At 49.4% G+C, this 25,322-nt stretch overlaps 1 protein-coding gene across 2 annotated transcripts in view; it reads left to right on the top strand.

Moving 5' to 3' along the window:
- The window catches only part of LOC135511841 (rho-related BTB domain-containing protein 1-like), a 53,674-nt gene that overhangs the window by 12,033 nt on the left and 16,319 nt on the right, over window positions 1-25,322 (top strand). For both annotated transcript variants that reach the window (XM_064933326.1, XM_064933327.1), the window contains 3 exons: window positions 6,102-6,287; window positions 18,188-18,596; window positions 19,769-20,318. In XM_064933326.1, coding sequence (XP_064789398.1) covers window positions 6,102-6,287; window positions 18,188-18,596; window positions 19,769-20,318 — 1,145 coding nt within the window. The remainder of the gene's footprint in view (window positions 1-6,101; window positions 6,288-18,187; window positions 18,597-19,768; window positions 20,319-25,322) is intronic.

Raw genomic sequence — 25,322 nt, 5'->3', positions numbered from 1 at the left:
GTCCCGAGCTGCCCCTTATGTCCCGAGCTGCCCCTTTGTCCCGAGCTGCCCCTCTGTCCCGAGCTGCCCCTCTGTCCCGAGCTGACCCTCTGTCCAGTGGGGTTCTGGGTGAGGACTACTAGGCCATGGTCGGCGGCGAAGGTGGACTGTCCTAGGACGCGAGAAGGGGGGACAAAGATATTTATAGAGTGGGTTCCACGTCCCGCGCCGGAGCCGGAGCCGCCACCACGGACAGACGCCCAACCGGACCCTCCCTATTGTTTTGATGTGCGTCCGGGAGTCCGCACCTTAGGGGGGGGTTCTGTCACGCCCTGGTCTATATTTATTATGTTTATCTTCATTTATTGGGCCAGGCCAGGGTGTGATATGGGTTTATTTGTGGTGTGTTTCGTCTTGGGGTTGTGTGGGGTGTATAGTTAGTCTATGGCTGCCTGAGGCGGTTCTCAATCAGAGTCAGGTGATTATCATTGTCTCTGATTGGGAACCATATTTAGGTAGCCATATTCTTTGTATGTTTCGTGGGTGATTGTCCTTAGTGTCCTAGTTCCTGTCGCTGTGTTAGTTTACACTAGTATAGGCTGTTTCGGTTTTTGTTACGTTCATTACGTTCTTTGTTTTGTATTGATTTGTGTTTATGTTTGTTGATTAAACATGGATTGCAATCTACACGCTGCATTTTGGTCCGACTCTCCTTTGCCTACAGAAAACCGTTACAGATGGGTAAGGTTGGATGGATGGGTAGGGATGAATGGATGGGTAGGGATGGATGGATGGGTAGGGATGGATGGATGGGTAGGGATGGATGGATTGGATGGGTACGGATGGGATGGGTACGGATGGGTACGGATGGGATGGGTAAGGATGGGGTGGGTAAGGATGTATGGATGGGATGGGTAAGGATGGATGGATGGGTAAGGATGGGATGGGTGAGGATGGGATGGGTGAGGATGGGATGGGTGAGGATGGGATGGGTGAGGATGGGATGGGTAAGGATGGGATGGGTAAGGATGGGATGGGTAAGGATGGGATGGGTAAGGATGGGATGGGTACGGATGGGATGGGTAAGGATGGATGGGTAGGGATGGGTAGGGATGGATGGGTTGGGATGGGTATGATGGGATGGGTACGGATGGGATGGGTAAGGATGGGGTGGGTGGGTAAGGATGGGATGGGTAAGGATGGGGTGGGTGGTCAAGGATGGATGGGTAGGATTAGGTACGGATGGGATGGGTAAGGATGGGAAGGGATAGATAAGGATGGATGGGATGGGTAAGAATGGGTAATTATGGGATGGGTAAGGATGGATGGGTAAGGATGGGATGGGTAAGGATGGGATGGGATAGATAAGGATGGATGGGATGGGTAAGAATGGGTAATTATGGGATGGGTAAGGATGGATGGGTAAGGATGGGATGGGTAAGGCTGGATGGATGGATTGGATGGGTAAGGATTGGATGGGTAAGGATGGGATGGGTAAGGATGGGTATGGATGGGATGGGTAAGGATGGATGGATGGATGGGATGGGTAAGGATGGGGTGGGATGGGATGGGTAAGGATTGGATGGGTAAGGATTGGATGGGTAATTATGGGATGGGTGAGGATGGGATGGGTGAGGATGGGATGGGTAAGGATGGGTAAGGATGGGATGGGTGAGGATGGGATGGGTGAGGATGGGATGGGTAAGGATGGCTCCACTAGCATGTCAGCCATTCTACTGGAGCTCTGTTCTACTCTGTTAGATTATGGGCCATATGGCTCCACTATCAATACTGTATGGGCAGAACCTGTAGACAGAATACCGTATGGGCAGAACCTGTAGATAGAATACCGTATGGGCAGAACCTGTAGGCAGAACCTGTAGACTGAATACCGTATGGGCAGAACCTGTAGACAGAATACCGTATGGGCAGAACCTGTAGACTGAATACCGTATGGGCAGAACCTGTAGACTGAATACCGTATGGGCAGAACCTGTAAACTGAATAACGTATGGGCAGAACCTGTAGGTTAGGTAGTATCTGCTAGGTTAGGTAGTATCTGCTACTCTGCTAGGTTAGGTAGTATCTGCTACTCTGCTAGGTTAGGTAGTATCTGCTACTCTGCTAGGTTAGGTAGTATGTGCTACTCTGCTAGGTTAGGTAGTATCTACGACTCTTGCAGGTTAGGTAGTATCTGCTACTCTGCTAGGTTAGGTAGTATCTGCTAGTTTAGGTAGTATCTGCTACTTTGCTAGGTTAGGTAGTATCTGCTACTCTGCTAGGTTAGGTAGTATGTGCTACTCTGCTAGGTTAGGTAGTATGTGCTACTCTGCTAGGTTAGGTAGTATCTACGTCTCTGCTAGGTTAGGGTATCTGCTACTCTGCTAGGTTAGGTAGTATCTGCTAGGTTAGGTAGTATCTGCTAGGTTAGGTAGTATCTGCTACTCTGCTAGGTTAGGTAGTATCTGCTACTCTGCTAGGTTAGGTAGTATCTGCTACTCTGCTAGGTTAGGTAGTATCTGCTACTCTGCTAGGTTAGGTAGTATGTGCTACTCTGCTAGGTTAGGTAGTATCTACGTCTCTGCTAGGTTAGGTAGTATCTGCTACTCTGCTAGGTTAGGTAGTATCTGCTAGTTTAGGTAGTATCTGCTACTTTGCTAGGTTAGGTAGTATCTGCTACTCTGCTAGGTTAGGTAGTATCTGCTACTCTGCAGGTTAGGTAGCATCCTGCCAGGCCAGGTAGTATCTGCTAGTTAGGTAGTATCTGCTAGTTTAGGGTAGTATCTGCCAGGTTTAGGTAGTATCTGCAGGTTTAGGTAGTATCTGCTACTCTGCTAGGTTAGGTAGTATCTGCTACTCTGCTAGGTTAGGTAGTAGCTGCCTCTTTGCTAGGTTAGGTAGTATCTGCTACTCTGCCAGGTTAGGTAGTATCTGCTACTGCTAGGTTAGGTAGTATCTGCTAGGTTAGGTAGTATCTGCTACCCTGCTAGGTTAGGTAGTATCTGCTACTCTGCTAGGTTAGGTAGTATCTGCAGGCACATCTGCTAGGTTAGGCAGTATCCGCCAGGCCAGGCTACTCCGCCAGGCCAGGCAGCATGGATGGCCAGGCCAGGCAGCATCCGCCACTCTGCCAGGCCAGGTAGTATCTGCCAGTTTAGGCAGTATCTGCTACTTTGCTAGGTTAGGTAGCATCTGCTACTCTGCTAGGTTAGGGTAGTATCTGCTACTCTGCTAGGTTAGGTAGTATCTGCTAGGTTAGGTAGTATCTGCTAGGTTAGGTAGTATCTGCTAGTTTAGGTAGTATCTGCTAGTTTAGGTAGTATCTGCTAGTTTAGGTAGTATCTGCTAGTTTAGGTAGTATCTGCTACTCTGCTAGTTTAGGTAGTATCTTCTACTCTGCTAGGTTAGGTAGTAGCTCCTACTTTGCTAGGTTAGGTAGTATGTGCTACTCTGCTAGGTTAGGTAGTATCTACGTCTCTGCTAGGTTAGGTAGTATCTGCTACTCTGCTAGGTTAGGTAGTATCTGCTAGTTTAGGTAGTTTCTGCTACTTTGCTAGGTTAGGTAGTATCTGCTACTCTGCTAGGTTAGGTAGTATCTGCTACTCTGCTAGGTTAGGTAGTATCTGCTAGGTTAGGTAGTATCTGCTAGTTTAGGTAGTATCTGCTAGTTTAGGTAGTATCTGCTAGTTTAGGTAGTATCTGCTAGTTTAGGTAGTATCTGCTAGTCTGCTAGTTTAGGTAGTATCTTCTACTCTGCTAGGTTAGGTAGTAGCTCCTACTTTGCTAGGTTAGGTAGTATCTGCTACTCTGCTAGGTTAGGTAGTATCTGCTACTCTGCTAGGTTAGGTAGTATCTGCTAGGTTAGGTAGTATCTGCTACTCTGCTAGGTTAGGTAGTATCTGCTACTCTGCTAGGTTAGGTAGTGTCTGCTACTCTGCTAGGTTAGGTAGTGTCTGCTACTCTGCTAGGTTAGGTAGTATCTGCTACTCTGCTAGGTTAGGTAGTATCTGCTACCCTGCTAGGTTAGGTAGTGTCTGCTACTCTGCTAGGTTAGGTAGTATCTGCTAGGTGAGGTGGTGTCTGCTTCCCTGGTAGGTTAGGTAGTATCTGCTACCCTGCTAGGTTAGGTAGTATCTGCTACCCTGCTAGGTTAGGTAGTATCTGCTACCCTGCTAGGTTAGGTAGTATCTGCTACCCTGCTAGGGTCTGGTTTGGTGTAGTCAGCTGCAGTGTAGCATAATAGACATGAGTCCTGATGTATTTGGCATAGACTGATGGCTGCATGCATAGTGTAGTGATCCTGTCTAATGAGCCATGTTGCAATTCCCACCGAGTGGGTTAACCCTATTGGCCCAATATCAGCGGCCTGTGTTCCCGGCTCTGGCCCTCTGGACACTAAAATATTCAGCTGGTTTTAGACTTCCTGTAAATTAGTTTTCTCTCGATCTTAGTATCCGACTGTGTTATTCTTAAATGATGCCTCAGACGGTCTTAATGGAACTGGTGCCTCCGATGAGCTTTCATTGATTGGTGAATTGATCGTTGTCAAGCTGCCACCATCATCCTCTAACATCTCTGTTGATGTCGGCGAGACATGAGATCGGTCTGTCTGTTTACCTTGAAGGCAGTTTAAACCCACACCCCTCTAATCATTCATTATAACCTCTGTTATAACTGCTGAACACCTGACCCATTGATTTCTGACTCTAATCAAGGTCTACTGGTTCTAGACTCCATTATAAGTTCTGCTTTGGCACCTGAGCCCAGGTTTGAGTGAGAGGGGACTTGGTTAGCACTTATTTGCCTTAGTTCTGTCTTAAGACTTAAATCACTGTACTTAAAGGCACAGGCGCATCGTGTTATGATGTGAAAACACTATATTCACCAAGAATATGAGTTGTCACTAAATATTACAGAGTACCTAGTACTATTGTTGTGTTTGGTTATAGGCCTTCTACAGTATGATCGTAATGCAGGCCTTGGCCATGACAATACACTATGGCCTTGGCCATTACAATACACTGTGATCCAGTCTGACTGTTAATGATCTGTTTGGTGTAGTATTGTAGCTGTTGCCTTGTCAGTGTGGTGTTGTGTTTGGTGTAGTACTGTAGCTGTTGCCTTGTCAGAGTGGTGTTGTGTTTGGTGTAGCTGTTGCCTTGTCAGAGTGGTGTTGTGTTTGGTGTAGTACTGGAGCTGTTGCCTTGTCAGAGTGGTGTTGTGTTTGGTGTAGTACTGTAGCTGTTGCCTTGTCAGAGTGGTGTTGTGTTTGGTGTAGTACTGTATCTGTTTCCTTCTCTGTGTGGTGTTGTGTTTGGTGTAGTGCTGTTGTCTTGTCAGAGTGGTGTTGTGTTTGGTGTAGTACTGTAGCTGTTGTCTTGTCAGAGTGGTGTTGTGTTTGGTGTAGTGCTGTTGTCTTGTCAGAGTGGTGTTGTGTTTGGTGTAGTACTGTAGCTGTTGTCTTGTCAGAGTGGTGTTGTGTTTGGTGTAGTGCTACTGTTGTCTTGTCAGAGTGGTGTTGTGTTTGGTGTAGTGCTGTTGTCTTGTCAGAGTGGTGGTGTTTGGTGTACTACTGTAGCTGTTGTCTTGTCAGAGACGAGGTTAAATTTATTTCCTCAGTTAGTTGGTTAACCGATAGTTGTACTCCGACGTCCTTGTGTAGGTGGAGGGAGTCTGGAAGGGAATTGAGGAATATGTGGCTTGTCTGAGAATTTATAGCACGGCTTTTGATGATCCTTGGTTGGGGTCTGAGCAGATTATTTGTTGCAAATGTAATAAAATGGTGGTCAATTCGTCCACGATTATGAGGAAAAACATTAAGATCCACAACATCTATTCCACGGGACAAAACTAGATCCAGAGTTTGACTGTGGCAGTGAGTAAGTCTCGACATGTTGGACAAAACCCACTGAGTTGATGATGGCTCCGAAAGCCTTTTGGAGTGGGTCTTTGGACTTTTCCATGTGAATATTAAAGTCACCAAAAAGTAGAACATTTTCTGCCCTGACAACAAGGTCCGAAGGGAATTCAGGGAACTCAGTTAGTGACGCTGCATGCGGCCCAGGAGGCCTGTAAACAGGAGCTTTCTGTGTGTCTTTCTGGCTCCTGTCTGTCCTCTCCAGGTCAGACGTGGTTGTGCTGTGTTTCTCCATCGCCAACCCCAACTCTCTGCATCACGTCAAGACCATGTGGCACATGGAGATCAAGCACTTTTGTCCCAGGACGCCTGTCATCCTGGTGGGTTGTCAGCTGGACCTGCGTTACGCTGATCTGGAGGCCGTCAACAGGGCCAGGAGGCCATTAGCCAGGTATAGAATCAGCATTATGTCACCATGTGACTGTCAACAGGGCCAGGAGGCCACTAGCCAGGTATAGAATCAGCATCATGTGACTGTCAACAGGGCCAGGAGGCCACTAGCCAGGTATAGAATCAGCATTATGTCACCATGTGGCCGTCAACAGGGCCAGGAGGCCACTAGCCAGGTATAGAATCAGCATCATGTGACTGTCAACAGGGCCAGGAGACCACTAGCCAGGTATAGAATCAGCATTATGTCACCATGTGGCCGTCAACAGGGCCAGGAGGCCACTAGCCAGGTATAGAATCAGCATGATGTCACCATGTGACTGTCAACAGGGCCAGGAGGCCACTAGCCAGGTATAGAATCAGCATGATGTCACCATGTGGCCGTCAACAGGGCCAGGAGGCCACTAGCCAGGTATAGAATCAGCATTATGTCACCATGTGACTGTCAACAGGGCCAGGAGGCCACTAGCCAGGTATAGAATCAGCATTATGTCACCATGTGGCCGTCAACAGGGCCAGGAGGCCACTAGCCAGGTATAGAATCAGCATGATGTGACTGTCAACAGGGCCAGGAGGCCACTAGTCAGGTATAGAATCAGCATTATGTCACCATGTGACCGTCAACAGGGCCAGGAGACCACTAGACAGGTATAGAATCAGCATGATGTCACCATGTGGCCGTCAACAGGGCCAGGAGGCCACTAGCCAGGTATAGAATCAGCATGATGTCACCATGTGACCGTCAACAGGGCCAGGAGGCCATTAGCCAGGTATAGAATCAGCATTATGTCACCATGTGACTGTAAACAGGGCCAGGAGGCCACTAGCCAGGTATAGAATCAGCATTATGTCACCATGTGGCCGTCAACAGGGCCAGGAGGCCACTAGCCAGGTATAGAATCAGCATTATGTCACCATGTGACCGTCAACAGGGCCAGGAGGCCACTAGCCAGGTATAGAATCAGCATTATGTCACCATGTGGCCGTCAACAGGGCCAGGAGGCCACTAGCCAGGTATAGAATCAGCATGATGTGACTGTCAACAGGGCCAGGAGACCACTAGCCAGGTATAGAATCAGCATTATGTCACCATGTGACCGTCAACAGGGCCAGGAGGCCACTAGCCAGGTATAGAATCAGCATTATGTCACCATGTGACTGTCAACAGGGCCAGGAGACCACTAGCCAGGTATAGAATCAGCATGATGTCACCATGTGACTGTCAACAGGGCCAGGAGGCCACTAGCCAGGTATAGAATCAGCATCATGTGATGTCACAGGGCCATAGCCAGGTATAGAATCAGCATCATGTGACTGTCAACAGGGCCAGGAGGCCACTAGCCAGGTATAGAATCAGCATTATGTCACCATGTGGCCGTCAACAGGGCCAGGAGGCCACTAGCCAGGTATAGAATCAGCATTATGTCACCATGTGACTGTCAACAGGGCCAGGAGGCCACTAGCCAGGTATAGAATCAGCATTATGTCACCATGTGGACGTCAACAGGGCCAGGAGGCCACTAGCCAGGTATAGAATCAGCATTATGTCACCATGTGACTGTCAACAGGGCCAGGAGGCCACTAGCCAGGTATAGAATCAGCATCATGTGGCCGTCAACAGGGCCAGGAACCACTAGCCAGGTATAGAATCAGCATGATGTCACCATGTGGCCGTCAACAGGGCCAGGAGACCACTAGCCAGGTATAGAATCAGCATGATGTCACCATGTGACTGTCAACAGGGCCAGGAGGCCACTAGCCAGGTATAGAATCAGCATGATGTGACTGTCAACAGGGCCAGGAGACCACTAGCCAGGTATAGAATCAGCATGATGTCACCATGTGGCCGTCAACAGGGCCAGGAGGCCACTAGCCAGGTATAGAATCAGCATTATGTCACCATGTGGCCGTCAACAGGGCCAGGAGACCACTAGCCAGGTATAGAATCAGCATGATGTCACCATGTGACTGTCAACAGGGCCAGGAGGCCACTAGCCAGGTATAGAATCAGCATGATGTCACCATGTGACTGTCAACAGGGCCAGGAGACCACTAGCCAGGTATAGAATCAGCATGATGTCACCATGTGGCTGTCAACAGGGCCAGGAGGCCACTAGCCAGGTATAGAATCAGCATTATGTCACCATGTGGCCGTCAACAGGGCCAGGAGGCCACTAGCCAGGTATAGAATCAGCATTATGTCACCATGTGACTGTCAACAGGGCCAGGAGGCCACTAGCCAGGTATAGAATCAGCATTATGTCACCATGTGGCCGTCAACAGGGCCAGGAGGCCACTAGCCAGGTATAGAATCAGCATTATGTCACCATGTGGCCGTCAACAGGGCCAGGAGGCCACTAGCCAGGTATAGAATCAGCATGATGTCACCATGTGGCTGTCAACAGGGCCAGGAGGCCACTAGCCAGGTATAGAATCAGCATTATGTCACCATGTGACTGTCAACAGGGCCAGGAGACCACTAGCCAGGTATAGAATCAGCATTATGTCACCATGTGGCCGTCAACAGGGCCAGGAGGCCACTAGCCAGGTATAGAATCAGCATTATGTCACCATGTGGCCGTCAACAGGGCCAGGAGGCCACTAGCCAGGTATAGAATCAGCATGATGTCACCATGTGGCCGTCAACAGGGCCAGGAGGCCACTAGCCAGGTATAGAATCAGCATTATGTCACCATGTGGCCGTCAACAGGGCCAGGAGACCACTAGCCAGGTATAGAATCAGCATTATGTGACTGTCAACATGGCCAGGAGACCACTAGCCAGGTATAGAATCAGCATTATGTCACCATGTGACTGTCACCATGTATAGAATCAGCATTATGTGACTGTCAACAGGGCCAGGAGACCACTAGCCAGGTATAGAATCAGCATTATGTCACCATGTGACTGTCAACAGGGCCAGGAGGCCACTAGCCAGGTATAGAATCAGCATTATGTGACTGTCAACAGGGCCAGGAGACCACTAGCCAGGTATAGAATCAGCATTATGTCACCATGTGGCTGTCAACAGGGCCAGGAGACCACTAGCCAGGTATAGAATCAGCATTATGTCACCATGTGACTGTCAACAGGGCCAGGAGACCACTAGCCAGGTATAGAATCAGCATTATGTCACCATGTGACTGTCAACAGGGCCAGGAGACCACTAGCCAGGTATAGAATCAGCATTATGTCACCATGTGACTGTCAACAGGGCCAGGAGGCCACTAGCCAGGTATAGAATCAGCATTATGTCACCATGTGACTGTCAACAGGGCCAGGAGACCACTAGCCAGGTATAGAATCAGCATTATGTCACCATGTGACCGTCAACAGGGCCAGGAGGCCACTAGCCAGGTATAGAATCAGCATTATGTCACCATGTGACTGTCAACAGGGCCAGGAGGCCACTAGCCAGGTATAGAATCAGCATTATGTCACCATGTGACTGTCAACAGGGCCAGGAGGCCACTAGCCAGGTATAGAATCAGCATGATGTCACCATGTGGCCGTCAACAGGGCCAGGAGGCCACTAGCCAGGTATAGAATCAGCATCATGTCACCATGTGACTGTCAACAGGGCCAGGAGGCCACTAGCCAGGTATAGAATCAGCATTATGTCACCATGTGGCCGTCAACAGGGCCAGGAGGCCACTAGCCAGGTATAGAATCAGCATCATGTGACTGTCAACAGGGCCAGGTTACCACTAGCCAGGTATAGAATCAGCATGATGTCACCATGTGGCCGTCAACAGGGCCAGGAGGCCACTAGCCAGGTATAGAATCAGCATTATGTCACCATGTGGCCGTCAACAGGGCCAGGAGACCACTAGCCAGGTATAGAATCAGCATTATGTCACCATGTGGCCGTCAACAGGGCCAGGAGACCACTAGCCAGGTATAGAATCAGCATTATGTCACCATGTGGCCGTTAACAGGGCCAGGAGGCCACTAGCCAGGTATAGAATCAGCATTATGTGACTGTCAACAGGGCCAGGAGACCACTAGCCAGGTATAGAATCAGCATTATGTCACCATGTGACTGTCAACAGGGCCAGGAGACCACTAGCCAGGTATAGAATCAGCATGATGTCACCATGTGACTGTCAACAGGGCCAGGAGACCACTAGCCAGGTATAGAATCAGCATCATGTGACTGTCAATAGGGCCAGGAGACCACTAGCCAGGTATAGAATCAGCATTATGTCACCATGTGGCCGTCAACAGGGCCAGGAGGCCACTAGCCAGGTATAGAATCAGCATCATGTGACTGTCAACAGGGCCAGGAGGCCACTAGCCAGGTATAGAATCAGCATCATGTGACTGTCAACAGGGCCAGGAGGCCACTAGCCAGGTATAGAATCAGCATGATGTCACCATGTGGCCGTCAACAGGGCCAGGAGACCACTAGCCAGGTATAGAATCAGCATGATGTCACCATGTGGCCGTCAACAGGGCCAGGAGACCACTAGCCAGGTATAGAATCAGCATTATGTCACCATGTGACTGTCAACAGGGCCAGGAGACCACTAGCCAGGTATAGAATCAGCATTATGTCACCATGTGGTCACCGTCAACAGGGCCAGGAGGCCACTAGCCAGGTATAGAATCAGCATTATGTCACCATGTGGCTGTCAACAGGGCCAGGAGGCCACTAGCCAGGTATAGAATCAGCATTATGTCACCATGTGCATTATGTCACCATGTGTCAACAGGGCCAGGAGACCACTAGCCAGGTATAGAATCAGCATTATGTCACCATGTGGCCGTCAACAGGGCCAGGAGGCCACTAGCCAGGTATAGAATCAGCATTATGTCACCATGTGGCCGTCAACAGGGCCAGGAGGCCACTAGCCAGGTATAGAATCAGATGTCACCATCAGGTATAGAATCAGCATTATGTCACCATGTGGCCGTCAACAGGGCCAGGAGACCACTAGCCAGGTATAGAATCACCATGTGAATCAGCATTATGTGACTGTCAACAGGGCCAGGAGGCCACTAGCCAGGTATAGAATCAGCATTATGTCACCATGTGACTGTCAACAGGGCCAGGACCACTAGCCAGGTATAGAATCAGCATTATGTGACTGTCAACAGGGCCAGGAGACCACTAGCCAGGTATAGAATCAGCATTATGTCACCATGTGGCTGTCAACAGGGCCAGGAGACCACTAGCCAGGTATAGAATCAGCATTATGTCACCATGTGACTGTAAACAGGGCCAGGAGGCCACTAGCCAGGTATAGAATCAGCATTATGTCACCATGTGACTGTTAACAGGGCCAGGAGACCACTAGCCAGGTATAGAATCAGCATTATGTCACCATGTGACCGTCAACAGGGCCAGGAGGCCACTAGCCAGGTATAGAATCAGCATTATGTCACCATGTGACTGTAAACAGGGCCAGGAGGCCACTAGCCAGGTATAGAATCAGCATTATGTGACTGTCAACAGGGCCAGGAGGCCACTAGCCAGGTATAGAATCAGCATTATGTCACCATGTGACTGTAAACAGGGCCAGGAGACCACTAGCCAGGTATAGAATCAGCATTATGTCACCATGTGACTGTCAACAGGGCCAGGAGGCCACTAGCCAGGTATAGAATCAGCATTATGTCACCATGTGACTGTCAACAGGGCCAGGAGGCCACTAGCCAGGTATAGAATCAGCATCATGTGACTGTCAACAGGGCCAGGAGGCCACTAGCCAGGTATAGAATCAGCATTATGTCACCATGTGACTGTCAACAGGGCCAGGAGGCCACTAGCCAGGTATAGAATCAGCATGATGTCACCATGTGGCCGTCAACAGGGCCAGGAGGCCACTAGCCAGGTATAGAATCAGCATCATGTCACCATGTGACTGTCAACAGGGCCAGGAGGCCATTAGCCAGGTATAGAATCAGCATTATGTCACCATGTGGCCGTCAACAGGGCCAGGAGGCCACTAGCCAGGTATAGAATCAGCATGATGTGACTGTCAACAGGGCCAGGTTACCACTAGCCAGGTATAGAATCAGCATGATGTCACCATGTGGCCGTCAACAGGGCCAGGAGGCCACTAGCCAGGTATAGAATCAGCATTATGTCACCATGTGGCCGTCAACAGGGCCAGGAGGCCACTAGCCAGGTATAGAATCAGCATTATGTCACCATGTGACTGTCAACAGGGCCAGGAGACCACTAGCCAGGTATAGAATCAGCATGATGTCACCATGTGACTGTCAACAGGGCCAGGAGACCACTAGCCAGGTATAGAATCAGCATCATGTGACTGTCAACAGGGCCAGGAGACCACTAGCCAGGTATAGAATCAGCATTATGTCACCATGTGACCGTCAACAGGGCCAGGAGGCCACTAGCCAGGTATAGAATCAGCATCATGTGACTGTCAACAGGGCCAGGAGGCCACTAGCCAGGTATAGAATCAGCATCATGTGACTGTCAACAGGGCCAGGAGGCCACTAGCCAGGTATAGAATCAGCATTATGTCACCATGTGGCCGTCAACAGGGCCAGGAGACCACTAGCCAGGTATAGAATCAGCATGATGTCACCATGTGGCCGTCAACAGGGCCAGGAGACCACTAGCCAGGTATAGAATCAGCATTATGTCACCATGTGACTGTCAACAGGGCCAGGAGACCACTAGCCAGGTATAGAATCAGCATTATGTCACCATGTGGCCGTCAACAGGGCCAGGAGGCCACTAGCCAGGTATAGAATCAGCATTATGTCACCATGTGACTGTCAACAGGGCCAGGAGGCCACTAGCCAGGTATAGAATCAGCATTATGTCACCATGTGGCCGTCAACAGGGCCAGGAGACCACTAGCCAGGTATAGAATCAGCATGATGTCACCATGTGGCCGTCAACAGGGCCAGGAGACCACTAGCCAGGTATAGAATCAGCATTATGTCACCATGTGGCCGTCAACAGGGCCAGGAGGCCACTAGCCAGGTATAGAATCAGCATGATGTCACCATGTGGCCGTCAACAGGGCCAGGAGACCACTAGCCAGGTATAGAATCAGCATGATGTCACCATGTGACTGTCAACAGGGCCAGGAGGCCACTAGCCAGGTATAGAATCAGCATGATGTGACTGTCAACAGGGCCAGGAGACCACTAGCCAGGTATAGAATCAGCATGATGTCACCATGTGGCCGTCAACAGGGCCAGGAGGCCACTAGCCAGGTATAGAATCAGCATTATGTCACCATGTGGCCGTCAACAGGGCCAGGAGACCACTAGCCAGGTATAGAATCAGCATTATGTCACCATGTGACTGTCAACAGGGCCAGGAGACCACTAGCCAGGTATAGAATCAGCATTATGTGACTGTCAACAGGGCCAGGAGACCACTAGCCAGGTATAGAATCAGCATTATGTCACCATGTGACTGTCAACAGGGCCAGGAGGCCACTAGCCAGGTATAGAATCAGCATTATGTGACTGTCAACAAGGCCAGGAGACCACTAGCCAGGTATAGAATCAGCATTATGTCACCATGTGGCTGTCAACAGGGCCAGGAGACCACTAGCCAGGTATAGAATCAGCATTATGTCACCATGTGACTGTCAACAGGGCCAGGAGACCACTAGCCAGGTATAGAATCAGCATTATGTCACCATGTGACTGTCAACAGGGCCAGGAGGCCATTAGCCAGGTATAGAATCAGCATTATGTCACCATGTGGCTGTCAACAGGGCCAGGAGGCCACTAGCCAGGTATAGAATCAGCATGATGTCACCATGTGACTGTCAACAGGGCCAGGAGACCACTAGCCAGGTATAGAATCAGCATTATGTCACCATGTGACTGTCAACAGGGCCAGGAGGCCACTAGCCAGGTATAGAATCAGCATTATGTCACCATGTGGCCGTCAACAGGGCCAGGAGACCACTAGCCAGGTATAGAATCAGCATTATGTCACCATGTGGCCGTCAACAGGGCCAGGAGACCACTAGCCAGGTATAGAATCAGCATTATGTCACCATGTGGCCGTCAACAGGGTCAGGAGACCACTAGCCAGGTATAGAATCAGCATTATGTCACCATGTGACCGTCAACAGGGCCAGGAGACCACTAGCCAGGTATAGAATCAGCATGATGTCACCATGTGGCCGTCAACAGGGCCAGGAGGCCACTAGCCAGGTATAGAATCAGCATGATGTCACCATGTGACTGTCAACAGGGCCAGGAGGCCACTAGCCAGGTATAGAATCAGCATTATGTGACTGTCAACAGGGCCAGGAGGCCACTAGCCAGGTATAGAATCAGCATTATGTCACCATGTGGCCGTCAACAGGGCCAGGAGACCACTAGCCAGGTATAGAATCAGCATTATGTGACTGTCAACAGGGCCAGGAGGCCACTAGCCAGGTATAGAATCAGCATCATGTGGCCGTCAACAGGGCCAGGAGGCCACTAGCCAGGTATAGAATCAGCATTATGTCACCATGTGGCCGTCAACAGGGCCAGGAGGCCACTAGCCAGGTATAGAATCAGCATCATGTCACCATGTGACTGTCAACAGGGCCAGGAGACCACTAGCCAGGTATAGAATCAGCATGATGTCACCATGTGGCCGTCAACAGGGCCAGGAGGCCACTAGCCAGGTATAGAATCAGCATCATGTGACTGTCAACAGGGCCAGGAGGCCACTAGCCAGGTATAGAATCAGCATTATGTCTCCATGTGACTGTCAACAGGGCCAGGAGACCACTAGCCAGGTATAGAATCAGCATTATGTCACCATGTGACTGTCAACAGGGCCAGGAGACCACTAGCCAGGTATAGAATCAGCATTATGTCACCATGTGACTGTCAACAGGGCCAGGAGGCCACTAGCCAGGTATAGAATCAGCATGATGTCACCATGTGACCGTCAACAGGGCCAGGAGGCCACTAGCCAGGTATAGAATCAGCATTATGTCACCATGTGGCCGTCAACAGGGCCAGGAGGCCACTAGCCAGGTATAGAATCAGCATGATGTCACCATGTGACTGTCAACAGGGCCAGGAGGCCACTAGCCAGGTATAGAATCAGCATTATGTCTCCATGTGACTGTCAACAGGGCCAGGAGACCACTAGCCAGGTATAGAATCAGCATCATGTGACTGTCAACAGGGCCAGGAGACCACTAGCCAGGTATAGAATCAGCATCATGTGACTGTCAACAGGGCCAGGAGACCACTAGCCAGGTATAGAATCAGCATCATGTGACTGTCAACAGGGCCAGGAGGCCACTAGCCAGGTATAGAATCAGCTTTATGTCACCATGTGATCGTTAACAGGGCCAGGAGACCACTAGCCAGGTATCGAATCAGCTTTATGTCACCATGTGGCCGTCAACAGGGCCAGGAGACCACTAGCCAGGTATAGAATCAGCATTATGTCACCATGTGGCCGTCAACAGGGCCAGGAGGCCACTAGCCAGGTATAGAATCAGCATGATGTCACCATGTGACTGTCAACAGGGCCAGGAGGCCACTAGCCAGGTATAGAATCAGCATTATGTCACCATGTGGCCGTCAACAGGGCCAGGAGACCACTAGCCAGGTATAGAATCAGCATGATGTGACTGTCAACAGGGCCAGGAGACCACTAGCCAGGTATAGAATCAGCATGATGTCACCATGTGACTGTCAACAGGGCCAGGAGACCACTAGCCAGGTATAGAATCAGCATTATGTCACCATGTGGCCGTCAACAGGGCCAGGAGACCACTAGCCAGGTATAGAATCAGCATTATGTCACCATGTGGCCGTCAACAGGGCCAGGAGGCCACTAGCCAGGTATAGAATCAGCATCATGTCACCATGTGGCCGTCAACAGGGCCAGGAGGCCACTAGCCAGGTATAGAATCAGCATCATGTCACCATGTGGCCGTCAACAGGGCCAGGAGACCACTAGCCAGGTATAGAATCAGCATCATGTGACTGTCAACAGGGCCAGGAGACCACTAGCCAGGTATAGAATCAGCATCATGTGACTGTCAACAGGGCCAGGAGACCACTAGCCAGGTATAGAATCAGCATTATGTCACCATGTGGCCGTCAACAGGGCCAGGAGGCCACTAGCCAGGTATAGAATCAGCATCATGTCACCATGTGGCCGTCAACAGGGCCAGGAGACCACTAGCCAGGTATAGAATCAGCATCATGTGACTGTCAACAGGGCCAGGAGGCCACTAGCCAGGTATAGAATCAGCATTATGTCACCATGTGACTGTCAACAGGGCCAGGAGGCCACTAGCCAGGTATAGAATCAGCATTATGTCACCATGTGACTGTCAACAGGGCCAGGAGGCCACTAGCCAGGTATAGAATCAGCATCATGTCACCATGTGGCCGTCAACAGGGCCAGGAGACCACTAGCCAGGTATAGAATCAGCATCATGTGACTGTCAACAGGGCCAGGAGGCCACTAGCCAGGTATAGAATCAGCATTATGTCACCATGTGGCCGTCAACAGGGCCAGGAGGCCACTAGCCAGGTATAGAATCAGCATCATGTCACCATGTGGCCGTCAACAGGGCCAGGAGACCACTAGCCAGGTATAGAATCAGCATCATGTGACTGTCAACAGGGCCAGGAGGCCACTAGCCAGGTATAGAATCAGCATTATGTCACCATGTGGCCGTCAACAGGGCCAGGAGGCCACTAGCCAGGTATAGAATCAGCATGATGTCACCATGTGGCCGTCAACAGGGCCAGGAGGCCACTAGCCAGGTATAGAATCAGCATTATGTCACCATGTGGCCGTCAACAGGGCCAGGAGGCCACTAGCCAGGTATAGAATCAGCATTATGTCACCATGTGGCCGTCAACAGGGCCAGGAGACCACTAGCCAGGTATAGAATCAGCATGATGTCACCATGTGGCCGTCAACAGGGCCAGGAGGCCACTAGCCAGGTATAGAATCAGCATTATGTCACCATGTGACCGTCAACAGGGCCAGGAGGCCACTAGCCAGGTATAGAATCAGCATGATGTCACCATGTGGCCGTCAACAGGGCCAGGAGGCCACTAGCCAGGTATAGAATCAGCATTATGTCACCATGTGACTGTCAACAGGGCCAGGAGACCACTAGCCAGGTATAGAATCAGCATGATGTCACCATGTGGCCGTCAACAGGGCCAGGAGACCACTAGCCAGGTATAGAATCAGCATTATGTCACCATGTGACCGTCAACAGGGCCAGGAGGCCACTAGCCAGGTATAGAATCAGCATCATGTCACCATGTGGCCGTCAACAGGGCCAGGAGACCACTAGCCAGGTATAGAATCAGCATCATGTGACTGTAAACAGGGCCAGGAGGCCACTAGCCAGGTATAGAATCAGCATTATGTCACCATGTGACCGTCAACAGGGCCAGGAGGCCACTAGCCAGGTATAGAATCAGCATTATGTCACCATGTGACTGTCAACAGGGCCAGGAGGCCACTAGCCAGGTATAGAATCAGCATTATGTCACCATGTGGCCGTCAACAGGGCCAGGAGGCCACTAGCCAGGTATAGAATCAGCATTATGTCACCATGTGGCCGTCAACAGGGCCAGGAGGCCACTAGCCAGGTATAGAATCAGCATTATGTCACCATGTGGCCGTCAACAGGGCCAGGAGGCCACTAGCCAGGTATAGAATCAGCATTATGTCACCATGTGGCCGTCAACAGGGCCAGGAGGCCACTAGCCAGGTATCGAATCAGCTTTACGTCATCATGTAGCTGGTTTTGATTGACGGAATCTATACATTTTAGTGTTAGTTGAAACTCTGTGCAGTAACTACTGACATTTTATTAAATTAAGCAAACCGGTTTACATACATTTAATAAATAATGACTTTGTATTCTTCCGTATTGAGAATAGCTCTTATTTCCTCCCCACCAGGCCGATAAAGCCCGGAGACATCCTTCCTCCAGAGAGTGGCCGGGAGGTGGCCAAGGAGCTGGGCATCTCCTACTATGAGACCAGTGTGTTCGACCAGTTTGGCATCAAGGACATCTTCGACAATGCCATTCGAGCCGCGCTCATCTCCCGTCGACACCTGCAGTTCTGGAAGTCCCACCTCCGGAAGGTCCAGAAGCCCCTCCTCCAGGCGCCCTTCCTGCCTCCCAAAGCACCGCCCCCTCTCATCAAGATTCCAGAGTGTGTCATCAACAACGGGGAGGGTCCTGGCCTCCTATTGGACAGTCCTCTTTGTGCTGACGTCATGTTCATCCTCCAGGACCACATCCACATCTTCGCCCACAAGATCTACCTCTCCACCTCCTCCTCCAAGTTTTATGACCTATTCCAGGTAGTGTCTCTTTGCCTGGTTCCTCTCTAGGTCCTTTCTAGGTCCTCTCTAGGTTCCTCTCTTGGTTCCTCTCTAGTTCCTCTCCACCTCCTCCTCCAAGTTTTATGACCTATTCCAGGTAGTGTCTCTTTGCCTGGTTCCTCTCTAGGTTCCTCTCTGGGTTCCTCTCTGGTTTCCTCTCTGGGTTCCTCTCTAGGGTCCTCTCTAGTTCCTCTCTAGGTCCTCTCCACCTCCTCTTCCAAGTTTTATGACCTGTTCCAGGTAGTGTCTCTTTGCCTGTTTCCTCTCTAGGTCCTCTCTAGGGTCCTCTCTAGGGTCCTCTCTAGGGTCCTCTCTAGGGTCCTCTCTAGGGTCCTCTCTAGGGTCCTCTCTAGTTCCTCTCCACCTCCTCCTCCAAGTTTTATGACCTATTCCAGGTAGTGTCTCTTTGCCTGGTTCCTCTCTAGGTTCCTCTCTAGGTTCCTCTAGTTCCCTCTCTAGTTCCCCTGTAGTTCCTCTCCACCTCCTCCTCCAAGTTTTATGACCTGTTCCAGGTAGTGTCTCTTTGCCTGGTTCCTCTCTGGTTCCTCTCTGGTTCCTCTCTGGTTCCTCTCTGGTTCCTCTCTAGGTTCCTCTCTAGGTTCCTCTCTAGTTCCTCTCTAGGTTCCTCTCTATTTCCTCTCCTCCTCCTCCAAGTTTTATGACCTATTCCAGGTAGTGTCTCTTTGCCTGGTTCCTCTCTAGGGTCCTCTCTAGGGTCCTCTCTAGGGTCCTCTCTAGGGTCCTCTCTAGTTCCTCTCCACCTCCTCCTCCAAGTTTTATGACCTATTCCAGGTAGTGTCTCTTTGCCTGGTTCCTCTCTAGGTTCCTCTCTAGGTTCCTCTCTAGTTCCCTCTCTAGTTCCCCTGTAGTTCCTCTCCACCTCCTCCTCCAAGTTTTATGACCTGTTCCAGGTAGTGTCTCTTTGCCTGGTTCCTCTCTAGTTCCCTCTCTAGGTTCCTCTCTAGGTTCCTCTCTAGGGTCCTCTCTAGGGTCCTCTCTAGGGTCCTCTCTTGGTTTCCTTCCTTCTAGGTTTTTATTCCTAGCCACTGTGCTTCTGCCTCAGTATTGCTTGCTCTCTGTGGTTTCCAGTTGGGTTTCTGTAGAGCACTTTGTGACATAAAATAACCCGTTATAAATGTGATTGTTTCCAGATGGACTTCAGTGACGAGTCCCAGTGCCTGGTGGTGACGGAGCGGCATGCCCGGGACTCTCTCCTCAGGACCCTTAGTCTGGACACAGAGGAGGACGTGGCTGTGCTCCCCAACCTCTCCCCCTGCTCCCTCCGGGCCTCTAAGAGTGACGGCACCCTGAAGATGATGAGCTTCTCTGGTAAGCACCGGCGCACCAAGCTGTCCTTGGCCTCCTGGAGCAAGGCCTTCTACAGCATCCACAAGGAGAGTGTGACCAACCCTGTGACGGGCTCCCCGGCTCACATGACGGTGGTGAAGATGGACTACTCCATCCAGCTGGGTCCGTTCAGTGCCGTGTTGAGGTTCCTCTACACTGGGGAGCTGGATGAAGAGGAGCGGGATCTGATGAAGATCGCCCAGATTGCGGAGGTCCTGGAGGTGTTTGACCTGAGGATGATGGTGGAGAACATCATGAACCATGAGGGCTTCATGAACCAGGAGATCACCAAGGCCTTCCACGTCAGGAAATCCAACCGCATCAAGGAGTGTCTCAACAAGAACACCTTCACAGGTAAACCATGCTGCAGATCTTTTCTGTTGCTTGTGACTAGGAAGTTATCATGTGTTTGGAACTTTGGATGGGGGTGATGTGTTTCTCTGGGGCACACATCACCTTCTGGTTGTTGTTATAATGTCTCTGTCTCAGACGTCCCCTTCAGGTTGTTGTTATAATGTCTCTGTCTCTCAGACGTCACCTTCAGGTTGTTGTTATAATGTCTCTGTCTCTCAGACGTCACCTTCAGGTTGTTGTTATAATGTCTCTCAGACGTCCCCTTCAGGTTGTTGTTATAATGTCAGACGTCCCCTTCTGTCTCTCAGACGTCCCCTTCAGGTTGTTGTTATAATGTCTCTGTCTCAGACGTCCCCTTCAGGTTGTTGTTATAATGTCTCTGTCTCAGACGTCCCCTTCAGGTTGTTGTTATAATGTCTCTGTCTCTGTCCCCTTCAGGTTGTTGTTATAATGTCTCTGTCTCAGACGTCCCCTTCAGGTTGTTGTTATAATGTCTCTGTCTCAGACGTCCCCTTCAGGTTGTTGTTATAATGTCTCTGTCTCTCAGACGTCCCCTTCAGGTTGTTGTTATAATGTCTCTGTCTCAGACGTCCCCTTCAGGTTGTTGTTATAATGTCTCTCTGTCTCTTCAGGTTGTTGTTATAATGTCTCAGACGTCACCTTCAGGTTGTTGTTATAATGTCTCTGTCTCTCAGACGTCCCCTTCAGGTTGTTGTTATAATGTCTCTCAGACGTCCCCTTCAGGTTGTTGTTATAATGTCTCTGTCTCTCAGACGTCCCCTTCAGGTTGTTGTTATAATGTCTCTGTCTCAGACGTCCCCTTCAGGTTGTTGTTATAATGTCTCTCAGACGCCCCTTCAGGTTGTTGTTCTCTCAGACGTCCCCTTCAGGTTGTTGTTATAATGTCTCTGTCTCTCAGACGTCCCCTTCAGGTTGTTGTTATAATGTCTCTGTCTCTCAGACGTCCCCTTCAGGTTGTTGTTATAATGTCTCTGTCTCAGACGTCACCTTCAGGTTGTTGTTATAATGTCTCTGTCTCTCAGACGTCCCCTTCAGGTTGTTGTTATAATGTCTCTGTCTCAGACGTCCCCTTCAGGTTGTTGTTATAATGTCTCTGTCTCAGACGTCCCCTTCAGGTTGTTGTTATAATGTCTCTGTGTCTCAGACGTCCCCTTCAGGTTGTTGTTATAATGTCTCTGTCTCTCAGACGTCCCCTTCAGGTTGTTGTTATAATGTCTCTCTGTGTCAGACGTCACCTTCAGGTTGTTGTTATGTCTCTGTGTCAGACGTCACCTTCAGGTTGTTGTTATAATGTCTCTGTGTCTCAGACGTCCCCTTCAGGTTGTTGTTATAATGTCTCTGTCTCTCAGACGTCCCCTTCAGGTTGTTGTTATAATGTCTCTCAGACGTCCCCTTCAGGTTGTTGTTATAATGTCTCTGTCTCTCAGACGTCCCCTTCAGGTTGTTGTTATAATGTCTCTGTCTCTCAGACGTCCCCTTCAGGTTGTTGTTATAATGTCTCTGTGTCTCAGACGTCCCCTTCAGGTTGTTGTTATAATGTCTCTCAGACGTCCCCTTCAGGTTGTTGTTATAATGTCTCTGTCTCTCAGACGTCCCCTTCAGGTTGTTGTTATAATGTCTCTGTCTCTCAGACGTCCCCTTCAGGTTGTTGTTATAATGTCTCTGTCTCAGACGTCCCCTTCAGGTTGTTGTTATAATGTCTCTGTCTCTCAGACGTCCCCTTCAGGTTGTTGTTATAATGTCTCTGTCTCTCAGACGTCCCCTTCAGGTTGTTGTTATAATGTCTCTGTCTCTCAGACGTCCCCTTCAGGTTGTTGTTATAATGTCTCTGTCTCAGACGTCCCCTTCAGGTTGTTGTTATAATGTCTCTGTCTCTCAGACGTCCCCTTCAGGTTGTTGTTATAATGTCTCTGTCTCTCAGACGTCCCCTTCAGGTTGTTGTTATAATGTCTCTGTCTCTCAGACGTCCCCTTCAGGTTGTTGTTATAATGTCTCTGTCTCTCAGACGTCCCCTTCAGGTTGTTGTTATAATGTCTCTGTCTCAGACGTCCCCTTCAGGTTGTTGTTATAATGTCTCTGTCTCTCAGACGTCCCCTTCAGGTTGTTGTTATAATGTCTCTGTCTCAGACGTCCCCTTCAGGTTGTTGTTATAATGTGTCTGTCTCAGACGTCCCCTTCAGGTTGTTGTTATAATGTCTCTGTGTCTCAGACGTCCCCTTCAGGTTGTTGTTATAATGTCTCTGTGTCTCAGACGTCCCCTTCAGGTTGTTGTTATAATGTCTCTGTGTCTCAGACGTCCCCTTCAGGTTGTTGTTATAATGTCTCTGTCTCTGACGTCACCTTCAGGTTGTTGTTATAATGTCTCTGTGTCTCAGACGTCCCCTTCAGGTTGTTGTTATAATGTCTCTGTCTCTGACGTCCCCTTCAGGTTGTTGTTATAATGTCTCTCAGACGTCCCCTTCAGGTTGTTGTTATAATGTCTCTGTCTCTCAGACGTCCCCTTCAGGTTGTTGTTATAATGTCTCTGTCTCTCAGACGTCCCCTTCAGGTTGTTGTTATAATGTCTCTGTGTCTCAGACGTCCCCTTCAGGTTGTTGTTATAATGTCTCTGTCTCAGACGTCCCCTTCAGGTTGTTGTTATAATGTCTCTGTCTCTCAGACGTCCCCTTCAGGTTGTTGTTATAATGTCTCTGTCTCTCAGACGTCCCCTTCAGGTTGTTGTTATAATGTCTCTGTCTCAGACGTCCCCTTCAGGTTGTTGTTATAATGTCTCTGTCTCTCAGACGTCCCCTTCAGGTTGTTGTTATAATGTCTCTGTCTCTCAGACGTCCCCTTCAGGTTGTTGTTATAATGTCTCTGTCTCTCAGACGTCCCCTTCAGGTTGTTGTTATAATGTCTCTGTCTCAGACGTCCCCTTCAGGTTGTTGTTATAATGTCTCTCAGACGTCCCCTTCAGGTTGTTGTTATAATGTCTCTGTGTCTCAGACGTCCCCTTCAGGTTGTTGTTATAATGTCTCTCAGACGTCACCTTCAGGTTGTTGTTATAATGTCTCTGTCTCAGACGTCCCCTTCAGGTTGTTGTTATAATGTCTCTGTCTCAGACGTCCCCTTCAGGTTGTTGTTATAATGTCTCTGTGTCTCAGACGTCACCTTCAGGTTGTTGTTATAATGTCTCAGACGTCCCCTTCAGGTTGTTGTTATAATGTGTCTGTCTCAGACGTCCCCTTCAGGTTGTTGTTATAATGTCTCTGTCTCTGACGTCACCTTCAGGTTGTTGTTATAATGTCTCTGTCTCAGACGTCCCCTTCAGGTTGTTGTTATAATGTCTCTGTCTCTCTGACGTCCCCTTCAGGTTGTTGTTATAATGTCTCTGTCTCAGACGTCCCCTTCAGGTTGTTGTTATAATGTCTCTGTCTCAGACGTCCCCTTCAGGTTGTTGTTATAATGTCTCTGTCTCTCAGACGTCCCCTTCAGGTTGTTGTTATAATGTCTCTGTGTCTCAGACGTCCCCTTCAGGTTGTTGTTATAATGTCTCTGTGTCTCAGACGTCCCCTTCAGGTTGTTGTTATAATGTCTCTGTGTCTCAGACGTCCCCTTCAGGTTGTTGTTATAATGTCTCTGTCTCTCAGACGTCCACCTTCAGGTTGTTGTTATAATGTCTCTGTCTCAGACGTCCCCTTCAGGTTGTTGTTATAATGTCTCTGTCTCAGACGTCCCCTTCAGGTTGTTGTTATAATGTCTCTGTGTCTCAGACGTCCCCTTCAGGTTGTTGTTATAATGTCTCTGTCTCTCAGACGTCCCTTTCAGGTTGTTGTTATGTCTCTGTCTCAGACGTCCCTTTCAGGTTGTTGTTATAATGTCTCTGTCTCAGACGTCCCTTTCAGGTTGTTGTTATAATGTCTCTGTCTCAGACGTCCCTTTCAGGTTGTTGTTATAATGTCTCTCAGACGTCACCTTCAGGTTGTTGTTATAATGTCTCTCAGACGTCCCATTCAGGTTGTTGTTATAATGTCTCAGACGTCCCCTTCAGGTTGTTGTTATAATGTCTCTGTGTCTCAGACGTCCCCTTCAGGTTGTTGTTATAATGTCTCAGACGTCCCCTTCAGGTTGTTGTTATAATGTCTCTGTCTCTCAGACGTCCCCTTCAGGTTGTTGTTATAATGTCTCTGTCTCAGACGTCCCCTTCAGGTTGTTGTTATAATGTCTCTGTCTCAGACGTCCCCTTCAGGTTGTTGTTATAATGTCTCTGTCTCTCAGACGTCCCCTTCAGGTTGTTGTTATAATGTCTCTGTCTCTGACGTCCCCTTCAGGTTGTTGTTATAATGTCTCTGTCTCTCAGACGTCCCCTTCAGGTTGTTGTTATAATGTCTCTGTCTCAGACGTCCCCTTCAGGTTGTTGTTATAATGTCTCTGTCTCAGACGTCCCCTTCAGGTTGTCGTTATGATCTCTCTGTCTCAGACGTCCCCTTCAGGTTGTTGTTATGATCTCTCTGTCTCAGACGTCCCCTTCAGGTTGTTGTTATAATGTCTCTGTGTCTCAGACGTCACCTTCAGGTTGTTGTTATAATGTCTCTGTCTCTCAGACGTCCCCTTCAGGTTGTTGTTATAATGTCTCTGTCTCTCAGACGTCCCCTTCAGGTTGTTGTTATAATGTCTCTGTCTCAGACGTCCCCTTCAGGTTGTTGTTATAATGTCTCTGTCTCAGACGTCCCCTTCAGGTTGTTGTTATAATGTCTCTCAGACGTCCCCTTCAGGTTGTTGTTATAATGTCTCTGTGTCTCAGACGTCCCCTTCAGGTTGTTGTTATAATGTCTCTGTCTCTCAGACGTCCCCTTCAGGTTGTTGTTATAATGTCTCTGTCTCAGACGTCCCCTTCAGGTTGTTGTTATAATGTCTCTGTCTCAGACGTCCCCTTCAGGTTGTTGTTATAATGTCTCTGTGTCTCAGACGTCCCCTTCAGGTTGTTGTTATAATGTCTCTGTC

This window comes from Oncorhynchus masou, chromosome 24, assembly GCF_036934945.1.
Source record: "Oncorhynchus masou masou isolate Uvic2021 chromosome 24, UVic_Omas_1.1, whole genome shotgun sequence".
NCBI lineage: Eukaryota > Metazoa > Chordata > Actinopteri > Salmoniformes > Salmonidae > Oncorhynchus > Oncorhynchus masou.
Note: the sequence above shows the minus strand (reverse complement) of the source record. Positions and strands in the feature narration are given on the sequence as shown.